Here is an 18,698-nt window from a genome sequence, read left to right as displayed (position 1 = left end):
TCCACTTTAGTAAGATATTTTCACTCACTGCATGTTTCCATACAAGTTCTCGTTAAATGATTTTTTTTTTCTTTATTGTAAATGTTTTGCTCATAAAATTGAACCAAGAAAATGTGGTTAATTATAGTTAATGTATAATTTTACAAGACGGGCACCTATTATTCTAATTTTACACAAGGCCAGGTTGGTTTATGTCATGATGTGTAGTTTAAAAGTGGACCCAAATGGAGAGACGCAGAGGCAGCTTGTAGATGAGGAATGTTTAATGACCTCGAAATGATGAAAAAACCTAGAATAAAATCACGAGGGACGCAGAGAGCCAGAGCAGAAAAAAAAAACAGGAATCCAGGAGCAAAGCAGGGCAGGGAAGCAACAGGACTAGACTAAGAAACAAAAGAATAACTAGACACAAGAATTAAACATAACTAGAAACACTGAGAAGGACCGAGCGAAAATAAAACAGAAACAAGACTGATCTAATCAAAGGAAGAGGCTAAGGAACGCAGAATAATCAAACCTCCAAAACGACTCTAAACAACCCAAGACATAGCAGTTTGGATGTATCCATTATTTTCATACGAGTTGTGTCATCAAACCTCTTTTATCTGAAATGGAGACACACCGATCCGATATTAATATCCGTATCGGTCCCAACATTGAAAAAAATTCTAGATTGGGTATCGGTGACAATGTGCCCGATCCAGAACGGCAGATCTAATTCTACGTCATGGTTTATTATATATGTTGCATCAAAACTAGAATTCCTAATTGCACTTTCTGAACCATTTGTAATGTTTGTTGCGGTTTGTTTTTACATGTTTGACCAAACTTGTGAAGCTATTGGTGTATTTAAATGTGCTGTACTGGAGGAAAGTTATCAAATACATGTGTAATTCAGTACATTTATGTCTGTGTTTAGAAAAGGAACCATTTCAAGTCGACTCAGCTCTGTTTTTCTGTGTCGGGTCGGTATTGACCGATACAGAACCTCAGATATCGGTACTGGTGTCGGAAATGAAAAAAGTGAATCGGTGCTTCCTTAATCTGAAACATTGCCTGGAAACAAAAGTACAAGCTAGTAGGATGTATTGTTCCCCAGGTATGTCTGCGTTTATTCTCCTTTTATTTTACATTTTGTATCTCTAGTGACACTTCTGTGTCGGTCTCGGAGCTGATTTCAAAAAAATCAATTCCCAAGAGTTTTCTCCAAGCTTCAGAGCTTTGCTTTGTGCAAATATTTAAGATGGCTGCAACCTAGACCTCTGTTCAACTATTTCTGAAATTGTTGTTTGGTTGTTGTTTTTTTTTTTCCTCTTGGTGAAAATTGAAATAGTTTAAGCCCTACTAGACGTTTAACCACAAATTTTATAAATAACAGCAGCGAGCGAGCGGCGAGTGCTTTCTTTGGAAAACAAACAGGAGGCCCCGACCGCTGCTTCATACCGCCGACCCATCTCCGTCCAGGGAATTCTGCGAGCGCGTGTGTGATGTTCGGTGAAAAACAAGAACGCTTACCCGCGCAGACTGCGGTTTGTGTTGTTTCTGTTTCTAAATCAGATCAATTATTTATCGTAGAACAGATTCCCAATGAAAAGTTAGGGAAACGTGCCTGCGGACCTCAGTTCCCACTGAGTCAACAATGAAACGCTGGAAAATGTTCAGCTTTTTTTTTATCTTATTTTATTTTATTTTTAAATTGTCCTCTGTTGCCGTCTCTGGGGGAGAGCCTGGCGTTTTTATTGGCACGTTGCTGCGAACTGGAGGTACTGGAGACGGAGTTATCATGATCGGCTCCTGCGTCGGTAAACTTACACACAGATATCGGAAGGTGTTTATGTAAACTTTGGTTCAGGAGAGTTGGGGGGGGGGAGGAGGAGATAAAATCACTTTTTTATGCTTTTCATGCATTGTAGGATTGGAAAGTTACAAAATAAATATGAATAAAACACATTTTGGACAGAAATGCTGTGCTTTGTGGTGTCGGCGCGAGTACTTCATATTTAAGTGGAATTTCCAGATGAGGCCAAAATTATTCATACCCTTGGGGTGTTTTGGTTAAACAAATCTTTTAGCTTATTAACATTTCTTCTGACTGAAAGTAATGTTATCTCCAGTGTTTACTGGGTGAGAGGCGGGAGATAACATGGATCTTTACTTAACATGTCTGGGATTTGAATCGCATGAAAATAAAAAAGAAGTGAATAATCTTTAAGCGTTTGATTATTAAAATCCTAAGTATTAAAAAATCTTTTCTTTTTCCAGGCATGCCCAGCTGGATCTCAGGATTTCAGGGAGAAGCAGTGCGCTGATTTTGATAACACGCCTTTCCGTGGGAAGTATTACAACTGGAAGCCTTACACTGGGGGTGAGTTCACGACTGCAGCACCTTTTTGCACAAGGTCCTCATGAAAGAAGCAACAATTACAGGCTAAAGCCAACCCTTAAAGGGGCGTTATTATGTAAAATTCACTTCTTTGAGCTTTACATCATATTTTATAAACACACCTGGTGTGTTGCTTTGACTTTCTCATTCATGTTTGAGAAATCCTTTAGTCTCCGTGGCAACCATTCAGCTGTGAAAAACACCTGGGTGGACCTAGCTCCGCCTTCGAGGACGAAGCTCGTCCTCTGAGCTGCAGCTTCCAAGCTTCCGCCTCACAGAGGAACCGTCCCTTAACGACTCCCCAGTCAGCTCCTTCAGACTAGCCAGCAGCAATTAGCAAACACCTGGTAGAACTGAGTATCTTTTGAGCTCATCATAGGAGCTATTCTCGGTGAAACGCTGGTAAAAACATTGTTAAAGGGTTAATAGTGGAGCCCTGTTGTGATAATTTCCTGAAGGCGGAGTTTCAGAAAGAGCAGGAGTTTTTTAAAGAGACAGAGACCCCATTTCAAGGCTTTAAATTATCCATCCATCCATCCATCCATCCATCTTCTTCCGCTTATCCGAGGTCGGGTCGCGGGGGTAGCAGCTTCAGAAGGGAGGCCCAGACTTCCCTCTCCCCAGCCACTTCTTCCAGCTCCTCCGGGGGAATCCCGAGGCGTTCCCAGGCCAGCCGAGAGACATAGTCCCTCCAGCGTGTCCTGGGTCTTCCCCGGGGCCTCCTCCCGGTGGGACGTGCCCGGAACACCTCACCAGGGAGGCGTCTAGGAGGCATCCTGACCAGATGCCCGAGCCACCTCAACTGGCTCCTCTCGATGTGAAGGAGCAGCGGCTCTACTCTGAGTCCCTCCCGGATGACTGAGCTTCTCACCCTATCTCTAAGGGAGAGCCCAGCCACCCTACGGAGAAAACCCATTTCGGCCGCTTGTATCCGCGATCTCGTTCTTTCGGTCATGACCCAAAGCTCATGACCATAGATGAGGGTGGGAACGTAGATCGACCGGTAAATCGAGAGCTTCGCTTTTTGGCTCAGCTCTCTCTTCACCACGACGGACCGGTACAGCGCCCGCTTGACAGCAGACGCTGCGCCAATCCGCCTGTCGATCTCCCGCTCCCTTCTTCCCCCATTCGTGAACAAGATCCCGAGATACTTAAACTCCTCCACTTGGGGCAGGACACCCCCCCTGACCCGGAGAAGGCACTCTACCCTTTTCCGGCTCAAGACCATGGCCTCGGATTTGGAGGCACTGATCCTCATCCCGGCCGCGTCACACTCGGCTGCGAACCGCTCCAGCGAGAGCTGCAGATCACGATCTGATGAAGCCAAAAGGACCACATCGTCTGCAAAAAGCAGAGATGAGATCCTAAGGCCACCAAATCGGATCCCCTCAACACCTTGGCTGCGCCTAGAAATTCTGTCCATGAAAGTGATGAACAGAATCGGTGACAAAGGGCAGCCCTGGCGGAGTCCAACTCTCACCGGAAACGAGCCCGACTTACTGCCGGCAATGCGGACCAGACTCTGACACCGGTCATACAGGGACCTGACAGCCCGTATCAAAGGGCCCGGTACCCCATACTCCCGGAGAACCCCCCACAGGGCTCCCCGAGGGACACGGTCGAACGCCTTCTCCAGGTCCACAAAACACATGTAGACTGGTTGGGCGAACTCCCATGCACCCTCCAGGACCCTGCCGAGGGTGTAGAGCTGGTCCAGCGTTCCACGACCAGGACGAAAACCACACTGCTCTTCCTGAATCCGAGGTTCGACTATCCGACGGACCCTCCTCTCCAGGACCCCTGAATAGACCTTGCCAGGGAGGCTTAAGAGTGTGACCCCTCTATAATTGGAGCACACCCTCCGGTCCCCCTTTTTGAACAGGGGGACCACCACCCCAGTCTGCCAATCCAGGGGAACTGCCCCCGATGTCCATGCGACATTGCAGAGTCGCGTCAACCAACACAACCCTACAACATCCAGAGCCTTAAGAAACTCCGGGCGGATCTCATCCACCCCCGGGGCCCTGCCACCGAGGAGCTTTTTAACCACCTCGGCGACCTCGTCCCCAGAGATTGGAGAGCCTAACCCAGAGTCCCCAGGCTCCGCTTCCTCAGTGGAAGGCATGTTGGTGGGATTGAGGAGGTCTTCGAAGTACTCTGCCCACCGGCCCACAACGTCCCGAGTAGAGGTCAGCAGCACACCATCCCCACTATAAACAGTGTTGGTGCTGCACCGCTTCCCCCCCCTGAGACGCCGGATGGTGGACCAGAATCGCCTCGAAGCCGTACGGAAGTCTTTCTCCATGGCCTCTCCAAACTCCTCCCACGCCCGGGTTTTTGCCTCAGCAACCGCCCGAGCCGCATGCCGCTTCGCCCGCCGGTACCCATCAGCTGCTTCCGGAGTCCCACAGGCCAAAAAGGCCCGATAGGACTCCTTCTTCAGCCTGACGGCATCCCTCACCGAAGGTGTCCACCAGCGGGTTCGAGGGTTGCCGCCGCGACAGGCACCGACAACCTTGCGGCCACAGCTCCGATCGGCCGCCTCGACAATGGAGGCACGGAACACGGTCCACTCAGACTCCATGTCCCCCACCTCCCCCGGGACGTGTTCGAAGTTTTGCCGGAGATGGGAGTTAAAGCTCCGTCTCACAGGGGATTCCGCCAGACGTTCCCAGCAGACCCTCACAACACGTTTGGGCCTGCCAGGTCTGACCGGCTTTCGCCCCCACCACCGGAGCCAACTCACCACCAGGTAGTGGTCAGTGGACAGCTCCGCACCTCTCTTCACCCGAGTGTCCAAGACATACGGCCGCAGATCCGATGAAACGATGACAAAGTCGATCATCGAACTGCGGCCTAGGGTGTCCTGGTGCCAAGTGCACATATGGACACCCTTATGCTTGAACATGGTGTTCGTTATGGACAATCCATGGCGAGCACAGAAGTCCAGCAACAGAACACCGCTCGAGTTCAGGTCGGGCGGGCCGTTCCTCCCAACCACGCCCCTCCAGGTCTCACTGTCATTGCCCACGTGAGCGTTGAAGTCCCCCAGCAGAACAAGGGAGTCCCCAGGAGGAGCACTCTCCAGTACCCCCTCTAAGGACTCCAAAAAGGGTGGGTAATCTGAACTGTCGTTCGGCCCGTAAGCACAAACGACAGTCAGAACCCGTCCCCCCACCCGTAGGCGGAGGGATGCTACCCTCTCGTTCACCGGGGTAAACCCCAACGTACAGGCGCCGAGATGGGGAGCAACAAGTATGCCCACTCCTGCCCGACGCCTCTCACCTTGGGCAACTCCAGAGTGGAAGTATGTCCAGCCCCTCTCAAGGAGACTGGTTCCAGAACCAGAGCCGTGCGTCGAGGTGAGACCGACTATTTCTAGCCGGAACCTCTCGACCTCACGCACTAGCTCCGGCTCCTTCCCCACCAGAGAGGTGACATTCCACGTCCCAAGAGCCAGTTTCTGCAACCGAGGATCGGACCGCCAGGGTCCCCTCCCTCTGCTGCCACCCATCCCACACTGCACCCGACCCCTTTGGCCCCTCCCACGGGTGGTGGGCCCATGGGAGGGGGGGCCCATGTTTCCTCTTCGGGCTGAGCCCGGCCGGGCTCCATGGGTAAAAGCCCGGCCACCAGACGCTCGCCATCGTGCCCCCCCTCCAGGCCTGGCTCCAGAGTGGGGCCCCGGTGACCCGCGTCCGGGCGAGGGAACACCAAGTCCAAAGTTTTCCTTCATCATTGGGGTCTTTGGGCTGCTCTTTGTCTGGTCCCTCACCTAGGACCTGTCTGCCTTGGGTGACCCTACCAGGGGCATGAAGCCCCAGACAGCATAGCTCCTAGGATCATTGGGACACTCAAACCCCTCCACCACGATAAGGTGGCAGCCCATGGAGGAGGGCTTTAAATTACAAAATTAAAAATCTTTTAAGTCATATTTGATATAGTCAGCATTTTTATAACAACATAGTTACTTGATTGTGTTATAAAATGGCACTGTGTGCCTGGAAAATACATAATACGGCCCCTTTAAATCCATAAAATGAACCACAGTGGTTAGATTTTACATATGGAAGAGAAACTAATGAAGGAATGGAGACAGTGGGAAGGAAACATTCTCTATAAATTCTCTACTCTCCTTTTCCTTCCCTACTCAAACATTTCAAATACTTCAATCGGATCCCAGACCCATCCAGTCTGTCCAGACTGCATAGGAAGCCTGTTTTGTTGAAGCCCAGAGCAGTGAGACCTGTCGTCCTCTCCGTGTCACCGCTGACAGCTTGCAGGCCCGTCTGGAGCCATGTTCCCCGTTCACACCAACAGAGAGTCGCTTCTGTTTGATGTCTGCAGAGTTCCTGACATTCCTCTAAATCCTTTCAGCCGCTGCTGCTGGACCAAACTTGAGAGTCCTGGACTCCTCACTCGATGCATCTCGGGTCAACAGTCAACCAGAAGATGTGACATGATGAGAAGTTGTCTGAGTCGAACTAGCAGAGATTTTGGGAACCAGTCGGTCTTTGAAATTCTTGCAATGCAAGTGTGATCTCATTTGTCAAAAGAGCTGTTCAGTTCAACCGTTGACTTCTTGACCTACATTGCTTCATGTTTATGTAAAAGAAAAAAGAAACGGATAGAGTAGGTACGCTAATTGTCGTTGGCAGGTCGTTGCGTTTCTTTTGGATTTCACGTTTTGTCTTTTTTCTTTGGTGAGTGGATTTTAGTTTGCTTTTCTCCGTGTTTACGTTTTGTCAACACCGGCTGCAGCTCAGCGTGCGGCTCGGGTTCTACGAGGGTTCGGGTCACGCCGACCTCTCTCCGTGCGCAGGCTCAGCTGGAGGTAACGACGTGTTCGCCGTGTGTTCCAGGTGGCGTGAAGCCCTGCGCGCTCAACTGCCTGGCGGAGGGCTATAACTTCTACACAGAGCGCTCCCCTGCTGTCGTCGACGGCACCCGATGTCAGGCTGACTCTCTGGACATCTGCATCAACGGCGAGTGTAAGGTAAGGCGAGCAAGCATCACTCATCTGGAATGCTGAGCACATGCCAAGGTAATTTGCCCTAACATCTGAAGGAAAAACTTCAATTAAGTGGTTGTTTTTATACAGAGACACATTAACGTTTAGATTTGTGTATAAATTAATGTGTGTTTTATGTGATCTTTTATGGAATCTAGCCTGGTAGTTTTTGAGTACTTTAGCTAGCAACTCAAGCAGCCTTCAAGAAGAAATATTTGAGATTATTTGAGCAATAAAACATGGCTTGCAAAAGTATTGACACCCCAAACTGAGGAGGGGTGGGGGGCGGTAAAAGAGAAAGCTTTTTAAATCCAGAGATTGAACTCATTGCCAGGGGCGACACTAAGGTTTAAAGACAATGGGGGGCTTAGCCCCCTGGAGTCGCACAAGTATGTTACCAAAATTAGCGGGAAAGTACAACAATAAAAACGTTGGGTAACGCAATCCCTGGTTCTTTGATAACTTCGCTCGGTGTTTCACTATGGGAATCGTCCCAGCGTGACCCAACTACGGAAGCTCCAATGACATCACATCTGTCCGCGACAGGGAGGTTGAGCCGTGACCGTGGCTCCACCCACCGTCCAGTATCACAGCCAACCTGCCCCTCTCAACTCATTCTAAGCAGGTTTCTTTCCGTGCCCATGCAAGAAGGGAGGTGTTGGTGAAACACCTCACTCTGTTATCAAAGAACCAGGGATTACGTTATGTTACCCAATGTTCTTTTTCTAACTTTGCTCGGTGTTTCACTTTGGGAGATATAGCCAACTCCCAAATTGCATGCTGACCCCGAATAAATGCTTGGCAGCAATTCATATCATCCAGAACTCAGGTGGAGCCTGATGAGCTTCTGTTTTAGGGAGGCTTCAGCAGGCCTAGTGACGCCATGGGCTACTCCTCGTTCTACACTGCAAAAACAATCTTACCAAGCACTTTTTGTCCAGTTTCTTGTTGCAAAAATCTTAGTACACTTTTTATCAGACAAAAAACTGACTTACAATTAACTTTTGAGAAAGCTATAAGAGCTTGTTTTAAGTCAATGATTCCTTAATAATGTTCTCTTATAACATGGGAAAAAGTCTTATTACTGAAAGAATCCGCCAATTCAACTAGTATTTTTTTCATCAATCAAAAGGAATTATTGACTTTAAACAAGCTCTTCTATCTCGCTGAAAAGTTACTTGTAAGTTAGTTTTGTCTTGTTTCAAATGCACTAAGATATTTGCAATAGAAACCAGAACAAAAGATTTTGTATTTCTGCAGCGTTCTTTGCAAAACGGCTCGACTCATTCGGATTGGTTGGAGAACATCTGTAAACAGCTGGTTTTGGAGGCTTGCGAAAAGGGGAAAAAAAAACAAACAAAACCAAAAAAATAATTCTGACTTTAATCTCAGAATTGTGACTTTTGATCATCACTCAGCTCAGCCCAAACGAGAGGCAGAGAGCGAGTCGCAAGTCATAACCTGGCACTGCGGCGCTCGCGAGGAAACCGATTATTTAGGTCTGTTCGCACGGCTTCAGACTTCATGCAGCAGCAGCCTCCCTCTTAAATAATTCCGGAAAAAGTCAACATTTTACAGTTATGGTCATTTTCCCAATTATACGTAATTCCCTAGAAAAGAGGAGAAAAGCCCGCATTCATCACACGGCCGTAGCGCGAGCTCGCTCCGATAGCGCAGAATCTTAAGTGCGCTCTTGTGATTGTAAACGCTGGCTGTTTAATTTTGTCAAATAAAACGCTCCGCCGTCGCTCTATCTCGGCTTTTCCCTCCTTCTCCTCCTTTTCATCCTCCTCCTCCTCCTCCTCCTCCTCCACATCGGCTCTGGGTCGTCTTTGACGGCTGGATACCGATTCTATAAACACAATTCTCGAAGCAAAAAGAAAGAGAAGAGAAAAAAAAAATTCTCCAGTGAGGAACAATCAGGTCTTTGAGTCTCTGATTGCAATCGAGTGACGCTGAAGGAGCTCTTATCAGGGCCCTGCAGCCTCACTCTGGATTGTTTCATGGTAAATAAAACAGAAAGAAAAAAAAATCCAGTTTTTATTGAATAATGATTTTCTTTATATTTGAAAAGGCCGATTTAATAACAGGGCAAAATACGGTTTTATTGAAAGGAGCTGGCAGCTGGTGCTCGCTTTGTTTTCATGAGCATAAATCATGTTGTGGGGCTTGTGTGTGTCCATGCGTGTGTGTGCGTGTGCGGGTGTGTGTGTGTGTGCGTGTGTGTGGGTGTGCGTGTGTGTGTGTGCAGAAGAAGGTTTTTCTGTGTAATCTTCCAGATGCAGCTGAAATAACTTTTTGGTTCCTCACTTAAAGTATTTGCTTTGACTTCCACCTGACCGTACAGATTCCAGCTTGGCACAGAAATGCAGCGGCTCTGCCCACAGCTTTAATCTGATTCTCATTAAAAAAAAAAGAGAGTGGAACCAACACACACACACACACCCACACACCACACTACATTGTGTGTTGTTAGATGGCCAGAAGCTGACCAGCACACTTTTGTTTACAATTTGAACCCTGCGACCCACTTTTATCTCCGAGGTTCTGATCCATGAACTTTCTTTTTCCAACTCAGAATTGCTTAAATTTTGACAATTAAAAGCAATACTAAGTTGTTATTTGTATTTTATGTGCCAACAAGGAGTAGCATATAATGATTTTACTTTTTCTTCAGTTTTACAAAAAAAATCTGAAAAGACAAACATTTGCATTTAGTTCCCTTTGAGTAACGTCTTTGTTGAGGTGTAAAACGGAGTGTGTCTGCTCACAACATCCGCGCTGTGAAACATGGTGGTGGCAGCGTCATGCAATGAGATTTTGCTTTCAGCAGAGTTGATACCTCTATCACAACAGACTCGAGGCTGAGGCAGAACGTCACCCTTGGTGCACCGATTACAGTTTTCTTTCCGATTGCCGATTCCGATTTTTAAAACACTTGACCTGCCGATGATGATTTTGCCCTATACCGATGTTTCTGCCTGAAATGTTGTTAAACACAGCAAGAAAGTCGCTGAATTGGCCACAGGTGTGACTATTGTTAGCTGCGAACGTGCAGACATGACCTGACTAACAGTCAGTTAGACTTTTGACACGGGGTAGATCTTCCAAAATAAAGAAAATCAGGGCCGATTTATCAGTGCTCCTCCATCTTCCACTAAAACAAAGGTATAACAGATTGGAGTTGTTTGCAAGAACAGCCTAGTCAAAGTCCTGACCTAAATTCTGTTGAGGATCTGCGGCAAGGCTGAACTATTGATGCTCTCCCCCACAATCTGATCGATTTTTGTGTATTGTTGTGCTTAAAAAAAAAAAAAAAAAACAACATACGAAAGGAACTGGAATGGTTTAAAGCCGAGGTGTCAAATGACAAATCAAGGTGCTGGATGTCAGTAAGCTCCCAAGGTCAGGTGACAAAACGAACCATAAAGTAACCCCCTAACTTTGACTTTGAACTCAGCTGAATTATCATATAGTTAGTGTTATCAGAACATTAAAGAGTAAAGTCAGGATTAACTTTCTAGCAACAACACACACCCGCTGCATTTTATTATTATATTGCAGCACATGTATAAAATGTCTGAATCTGGAGTTAAAACGGTGGAGGGAGTGGATTTCCATGAGGCTGTGGGAATACTGGCTAAATAAAAGGTGGAGGGCATTGTTGTACTCTGGTGACTTCCTTCATAAATAAACAAGAGACAAATCCTTCCCTCTGAAATCCCCCACACTGGATGAGCCCGTCCTGTTTCAGCTCTAGGAGGGAACTGTGTTTATTTGTTTTCCGTTAGACTGATGCCAGCTCTCAATAAACCTGCTTAGCTTTCCCTCATATGCAGCAGCTGTTAGCTTAGCGTAGCATGAACCCTGGAAACAGACAGAAATCGCTGGGACTGTTCTGCCGGAAGGACGCAGCAAGCCTGCAAACAGCATAAAACGCTGCACAAACCTATCCCGACGTGACTGCTCTCGATTAAAAGTGTCGCAAAAATAAGAACCTAAGCTAGTAGCACAATTGTCTCACTCTGATCCAGAAAGAAAAGCATTAGAAACATGTTTAAGGGAGGGTAATGTCACTCTACTGAAGAGAACCTTCAGTAAAAAAAAAAAAAAGAAGAAAGAAATCACCGTATTATACAGTATAACTGTGTCTATGCAACAGTTTAAACATGATAATGTTACAAAAACAAGTTACTTTTATCTTAAACCAAATAAATATGCATTCCTTCTTCTTTTAAAATAACAAATAATATAATATCTAAGATTTATTTATTGTTTTTATGTACATTTTGATGCTACATTCAATAAACACCAACTAAAAATAGTAGTTTTTCGATTACAACTGCACAGAATATACCTTTCTGCTGCTTTACCATTTATAGAATAACACTGCTATAGCAAGCTAACGTTAGCACGTAAATTAGCATGGCTATCCGCCTAGTCTGCTGCTTGGCAGACATGCCTTTATCTTCCTTTTAAAACAGTATTACCTTCATAAGATCAATGGGTGGTCATGTTTCAGTTTCCACAGCATCACTTTCTATTATTTTTCGCCAAAAAAAGAGTAGTAGTAGCCTTCTTTTGGCTAGCTGACCTGTGGTGGAGCAACAATAGTGGAGGGGCAGTGCTGTGCACCACACAGCCAGTGAAAACTCATGTCGTTCCTACAGTTTCTCTGGCATATTAGTTAAAAAACTTTGAACTTCTGTATATGACTGAAACTTTTACCAATTTCCAACCCACAACTACCTATAGCCGCTAACCTGCTGATGTCTGGATTGTATTTACACATCTTAAGGCTTCTAATTTTTTGTCTCATTGCAACCACTGATTTCATTGAATTTTCGGAGACTTTGTGTGATATTGTGTGGTCCTTGCCAGGTGGGTCAAAAGAATAGAACTTTTTGTCCTGCAAACTAAATGCTAAGTGGGCCGCTAACCTTACACTGCACATAACCCTGAACACATCAGAGAAGAAATCAGAAATGACGTGTATTCAACTCGATTCAAATTCATTTCTTCAAGGACAGAACTTTAAGCAGTGATACATGTTAAAAACAGAGCAACCATTGTTTTTTGAACGTAGGTTTTCTAGCCATTTGCTAATTTGCTAATGTAGTCCTTGGTCATTTTCCCTCCCTTCCACAGTTATGAGCTACTTTATGTTGGTCTATCACCACATAAACTACGTTGAATTTGCGTTTTGTAAGCCTTCTGTCAGACTGAATGCGAGTAGCTTAGCTTGTTCTCAACTAAATCTATCCATTAGAAAATTCAAACAAAACGTAAGGTAAAGCTAACGTGAGCCGTGATGAAACAATCTCAGCCTTTAATCAATTATAACAATCCTGACTTTGCCTCTCTTCCTCTGTTGTCTCCAAAGCATGTGGGCTGCGACAACATCCTGGACTCAGTCGCAAGAGAAGACCGCTGCCGTGTGTGTGGAGGGGACGGCAGCACCTGTGAGGCCACCGAGGGGCTCTTCAACGACTCTCTGCCCAGAGGAGGTAAACCAAGTCTGACCTCCTGCACTGGCGTTTCGGAAAAGAGGGTTGACATGTCAGAGATGTGTTAGATTTCCACTGATGAACTGCGGTACTGAACTGAGATGGCACTTTCTGCTTTGCTTGTAAGACCATAATGTGACTCAGCCCTCTTTTGGTAAACCGGCCTTGTACTTGGTTGGAACTGAGAAGGTAATCGTTTCCCTTTATCATGATAACCGGAGCTGAGTCAAGATACGTATGGAAACATATTTTTTCCTGTTAATTAGATCAAGGAGGTCAGAAATCAGCCGCTTGGTTTTTAGTGCAGTTTGGGTTTGTCTATAGAGAGCAGAAGTAGGAGAAAACATATTTCTCCTTCTATGGTATGGCTTGTAAACCACCTAAAATACAACGTGTGTATGATGGACAGAAAAAAAAGAAAAAAGTGGGGAAAAAACAGAGTCTTTTTGCCCTCCTGCAGGGTTGTTTTGTCCTTTTTGGGTTGTTGGTTTGGAATTTAATCTATATGTACTCCTACTTAGATTCAGACGTAACCTTACGTCTCGTCTGTGCTGGAGTGATATGTCACATAGAGGAGGTTGGTTGGGGAGGGGGAATCACGGTCCCTTCAAATTATCTTCTTTTTTTTTGTTTCCCAGGCTACATGGAGGTGGTTCAGATCCCAAAAGGATCGGTTCACATCGAGATCAGAGAAGTCGCCGTGTCAAAGAACTACATAGGTGAGTTATAGACCGCAATAGGCTCCTCTTTGCAACCTTATTGAGATCCAGTTAGTGGTATGAGATTCCAAAATATGTTGGAGTCAGCAGTGAGTGTCTATGGAGTTAATTTCCTGTCAAAATATTCCAAACAAACATTATACAAACTCTCCTCACGGACAAAATGATCTCTACTCGCATACAAAACAAATTTCTGCCAAAAGTCATGAGACGCCTTAGATGAAATTAGGCATTTTCTACCCCTTCACAGCAGGTGGTGCTATTGAGACGACTGACACGGTGCTAATCATGTTAGCAGTGAGATAGCAGTTTAACACCAGTTTCTCCGGGACCCAACTGCACTTAAATATCATCCCAGTGTGCTTCAGTTGTCTCACTATTTATCTTCCTTGAACCTTGTTGGTGGATTGGTTGCACCCCCAAAAGTGGAAATAAAAAAGACTGTAGGTGTTAGTTTCTGCTTTAGTGCTAAGATGGTTTCCACTGCATATATGAATGTATTTTAAGGTATATGTGGTGGCTGAGCTATTGATAGGCAGCTCTAAGCGGGTCTATGGAGCTAAATTGGGGCCATAAAAGGAAAGAAATGTGAAACTGGCAAAAAAAGATTTAAAACTGAAAAATATTGAAATTGAAAAATAGCATAAAACTCAAAAAAAAAAAAAAAGTCATTGAAACTGAAACAATAATTCAAAACTACATTTCAGATTCAAGCTTTTTTTCAGGCAAAATTTTTTTCTTTTGAACAAACTTTATGGCCATAATTTAGCTCCATAGACCCGCTTACAGCTGCCTATTTTAATGGTGGCTCTGTTTTAGCCTATGATCTGGGCCGCAGTTGACGGGGTTCAGTTTCCAAACACTTTGTGTTTCTGTTTCAAATTAATTTTATTTTGAACAAACTTTATGACCCCAATTTAGTTTCATAGGAGTCTCCAACATTTACAGACTTAAGTTACCTGCGTGCTGCTGTGGTCCTTACTTCCCGTGAATAACGGGGGTCCACTGTATGGGCAATTTGGAGGTGTATGTGGCTTTGCCCATCTGGGATCTCTACATACAGTGAGACCATCTCATGTTGATCTCTAAACTTTTTGATCTCAGGAAACAGATGGAATATTATGCCCTTGATCTATTGCCACCATAGCAACGAGTCATTCTGACCTTGCCACAAACGTGGCAAGATCCAGACCGCATTGTGTCCAAAATAATCCAGAGACGACCTCATTTCTGGCTGCATTTTAAAGCTGCAGTGCAATTTTTGAAACCTGAGACACATCTAAGATTTTTTTTTTGTGCAAAACAAATTTCTCTGAACCACTCTTGAGATTTGGTCAGGCGACAAGGGCCACGATTCAAAGCATGGCAGCAAAAAATTGATACAAGAGTAACAAGAAAACAGGAGAATGTAACCGTGCCGTGAAGATCTGGACCACTGCAGAGATTTAATATTCTTAGCAATATGCAAACGTTTTACCTCTTTCAAAATTAAAGGTAAGAAATCCTGCACGAACATGCAGCAGAGCAAAATTTCAAGCATTTTAAGGAGATTTCCATGCAGTCTAGTTTTTTGCTGATGTGTAGAGAAGTTAATTTACCGCCGCGCGCTGATTTGGCAGTTTGCAACGCCAAGCTGTTTCATATTTAGGTCCGTGTCATCCACATTTCCTCACGTCTTTTTTTAAAAAAGAAAAAAGCAAATTGGAGAATCCCATCATCTAATCTCCTCTTGCTTAAAGCGAAGCCGTAAAACACAGTCTCTCATAAGTGAAAAAGAAAAGAAAAAAAAACTCCTTGAATCCTATTAATAACCACTTTGGCATCAGACTCATCCACTTTATTTCAGACTAAACAAAAAAAAATTAAAATAAATAGTATTCACGTCGCTGGCAGCGTCAGAAGCAAAACAATCGGACGACCGGATTCAATTAAGTCGGCCTCGCGTCTTATCGTGAGCCACAGAAAGACATGTGGCAGCGTGTTGGATTTATACCGGACGGCGTTGATGGACGACTTAAGTCACACTCTGAAGCGGAGAGCTGCGTCAGATTTATAGGGCCGTGGTGACAGCTGCCTGCTCCTCCGGGAACGCAGAGGATATGATGTTCATATATCACAGTTTAAAGACTTGCTTTTTTGGGGGGTGGGGGGTATTATTTTCCCGTCCGAGCGCTTTGTAACTTTGTTATGAATTTCATCTGTGACCTCAGTTGATAATGATAATATTGCTCTTATGTAGCGTTGCCTGACTCTCTGCTCCTCTGGTTAGAGAAGTTTGGATTTTTTTCCCCCCAGTGTTTTATTAGGTCTGCATGAGGAAGCATAAATACAGAGGCGGGTGGCGGGTGAAGGGAGGTGGTGGTGAGGGAGGGGAATATTTGCGGACTGTGCTGGTCAAAAAAAAAATCACAATGCTCCCGTTCAGTGCCAGATGTGCTGACAATGGATTTATAGATAAAGGAGGAGGCTGTGGTATGTTAAGGAGCGTTGTTTGTCAAGTAAAAGCTATGGAGGACAATCAGCAGAACATGATACAGAGTGTCAGAATATTAAGTATCTGCATAGTTTGTTTTTCCTGATTGGATGCACAGAAAACGTAACTTTGAAAATGATGCTCTTGTGTGTGTTAGTCCACCTGAATGCCCTTTACCGGCAAGGTTGCCATAATTTGGCCTTTGTTCACATCAAGGATTCAGTGAACAAGTTTGAATTGATTGTGGATTTTTTTCTGACCCTCAGCCAGCCCCGGCTCCAGACGAGTTTAACAGGGGCGGCCATCAACTTATTTTGGCGGGGCAAAATGAATCTACGTAGCTGAACATGGATAACACCAGTAGCCTACAGGCTCCTAGTTAACAAGCCTAACATGCTGTTTTGGTATTAGCTAGTCATCTTTTAGCAAACATTACTCGTATTCAACTCATTCGGTTGGTTTGGGGGAAAATCTGTGAAAAGTTCTTTGTGTTTTGCTGTTTGTTGCCATGATTCTAAGACACCTGAGCAACTCTGCAGAGCAGCAGCAGGTCTCTGTCACTGCCTCACAGGTGTAAACCCAGCGCAAGCGTCTCAGCGTTCATGTTGCATTTGAAGGTAGCTCGGAAAAACAAGCTACGACATGTTAACAACGGTTTAAACAGTTTTAGCTGCTGAAAAAGTGACAGAGAACACAGATATGGGAAGTGCGGAAGGCCCTAGTGATACAGTATACAGCCCCTACTGTATACTGTATCACTTTATTTGAAGGGATGTGCATGAGGCTTCCATGACAACTGTCATGTCTTCACGAATGTTTACAACTGTTGTCATGAAATGCAAAGTTGCACTAAAATTTGCATAAAACGTCCATTAAAAGTGTTATTATTTACCAAATGACACTTCATGACAACGGTCATAAACATTCATGAAGACTCCTTCATGTTTATGACAGTGTCATGTCAGTCTCATGCACACCTCTTCAAATACAGTGTTACCAAGCTGCAGCTTCCAAGTATTTTAGCTTTTGCCTCACAGAGCAGTCCCTCTTCCTGCAATTCCCCCACTCAGCTCCTTCAGACTAGCCAGCAGCAATTAGCAGACACCTGTTGGAACTGCGCATGAGCGCATTACAGGAGCTACTTCTCAGTGCAACACTGGTGAAAATGTTGTTAAAGGGTTAGTAAAGGAGCCACGTTGTGATGACTTCCTGAAGGCGGAGTTTCAGAGAGAGGAGGAGTTTCTTAAAGAGACAGAGACCCAATTTCAAGGCGTTAAATTACAAAGTCAAATGCCACTCCGAACTGGTAAAGCTTATTTAATGAGGTTGGTTTCCAGTGACTCATTGAGGCTGACCTTCCCTTCATGCAGGAAGGTCATCCAGGAAAAGAGCAGCTAGTACCCCACATATTCTGAACACAAACTGTTTACCTTTATGTTGAAGCATCTATTTAGAAAATTTAGATGTTTTGATTTTTTTGTCTTGGTAAAAAAAAAAAAAATTTTAAATAAAATTTTTATATAAATTTTTATATTATTTTTTTTATATTAATTATATTAATTCTTATATTAAAAATAATTGCTAACCTTCTCCATAGTCAGTAGGACATCCTTTCTATAAGTTCTGGTCACGCATGTTTCCTCTGGTATTCAGTGACGAGCTCCAAGTCTTTAAAGTCATAATTCCTCTTTGCAAATGCTTTTTCTTACTTATTCCTTTTTTTTTTTTCTTTTTGTAATATCTCAGCTCTAAAATCCGAAGAGGACGATTACTACATCAACGGAGCTTGGACCATCGACTGGCCCAGGAAGTTTGACATTGCCGGGTCGGCCTTCCACTACAGGAGACCCACCGATGAACCCGAGTCTCTGGAGGCACTGGGACCCACCACCGAAAACCTCTCCGTTATGGTAGAAACGCTCTTTTTTTTGGTGCCAAACTCAAAGCTATAACATAAAAAGTGATAAAAATCAAACTTGTATTTCACAATGAGAGAGAAACAGAGAGAGAGAGAGAACGTGGAATTGGCTAATTATTGTGCTCATAACTTTCAAAAAACACATTTCTTTCCCCTCCTCATAAACTCGTTGGTAGTTCCTGTAAAATCACTGCTTTAGTACACTTGACCTCCAATAAATGTGATCATAAACTCTTTTACACCCAGTGGTGTAGGTGTTTATACATCGTTTCCTTCGATCTTTCTCTTTAGGTTTGTTGGTGAATTGCTGTATTTTTTTGCCATTCGAGTGACGATAAGACAACAGTGCGGTGATGAACTGTAATGCCCTCATGTCTGTCGCACTGTTAGTGGGATGAACAGTGCTTTGCAAATGTCTTCACGCCCTTGAGCTTTTCCACATTTGTCAAGCTACAACCTCCATGTGTTTTATGTAATAGACCAAAGTGACACACAGGTTTACAACCAGTTATCAGTATAACCGTAATTATGATATTGTGCTGCGCATTTGTAATCTGCCCCTACAGGTGGGTGATACGGCTGAAAAACATATGGCGACACAAGTCGAAATCAGTCGATATTGACAACTACAGATTAGTTTAAACATCTGAAAAACTGCCAAACTGTTGGCCTGTTTTATTGGACGGT

General features: G+C 44.6%; 1 protein-coding gene across 2 annotated transcripts in view; it reads left to right on the top strand.

The window, feature by feature from the left end:
• adamts6 (ADAM metallopeptidase with thrombospondin type 1 motif, 6) overlaps window positions 1-18,698 on the top strand; it is an 81,619-nt gene that overhangs the window by 45,272 nt on the left and 17,649 nt on the right. For both annotated transcript variants that reach the window (XM_032570610.1, XM_032570609.1), the window contains exons 15-19: window positions 2,263-2,365; window positions 7,246-7,379; window positions 12,778-12,901; window positions 13,540-13,620; window positions 17,840-18,003. In XM_032570610.1, coding sequence (XP_032426501.1) covers window positions 2,263-2,365; window positions 7,246-7,379; window positions 12,778-12,901; window positions 13,540-13,620; window positions 17,840-18,003 — 606 coding nt within the window. The remainder of the gene's footprint in view (window positions 1-2,262; window positions 2,366-7,245; window positions 7,380-12,777; window positions 12,902-13,539; window positions 13,621-17,839; window positions 18,004-18,698) is intronic.

This window comes from Xiphophorus hellerii, chromosome 8 (genome assembly GCF_003331165.1).
Source record: "Xiphophorus hellerii strain 12219 chromosome 8, Xiphophorus_hellerii-4.1, whole genome shotgun sequence".
In the NCBI taxonomy this organism is placed as follows: Eukaryota; Metazoa; Chordata; class Actinopteri; order Cyprinodontiformes; family Poeciliidae; genus Xiphophorus; species Xiphophorus hellerii.
Note: the sequence above shows the minus strand (reverse complement) of the source record. Positions and strands in the feature narration are given on the sequence as shown.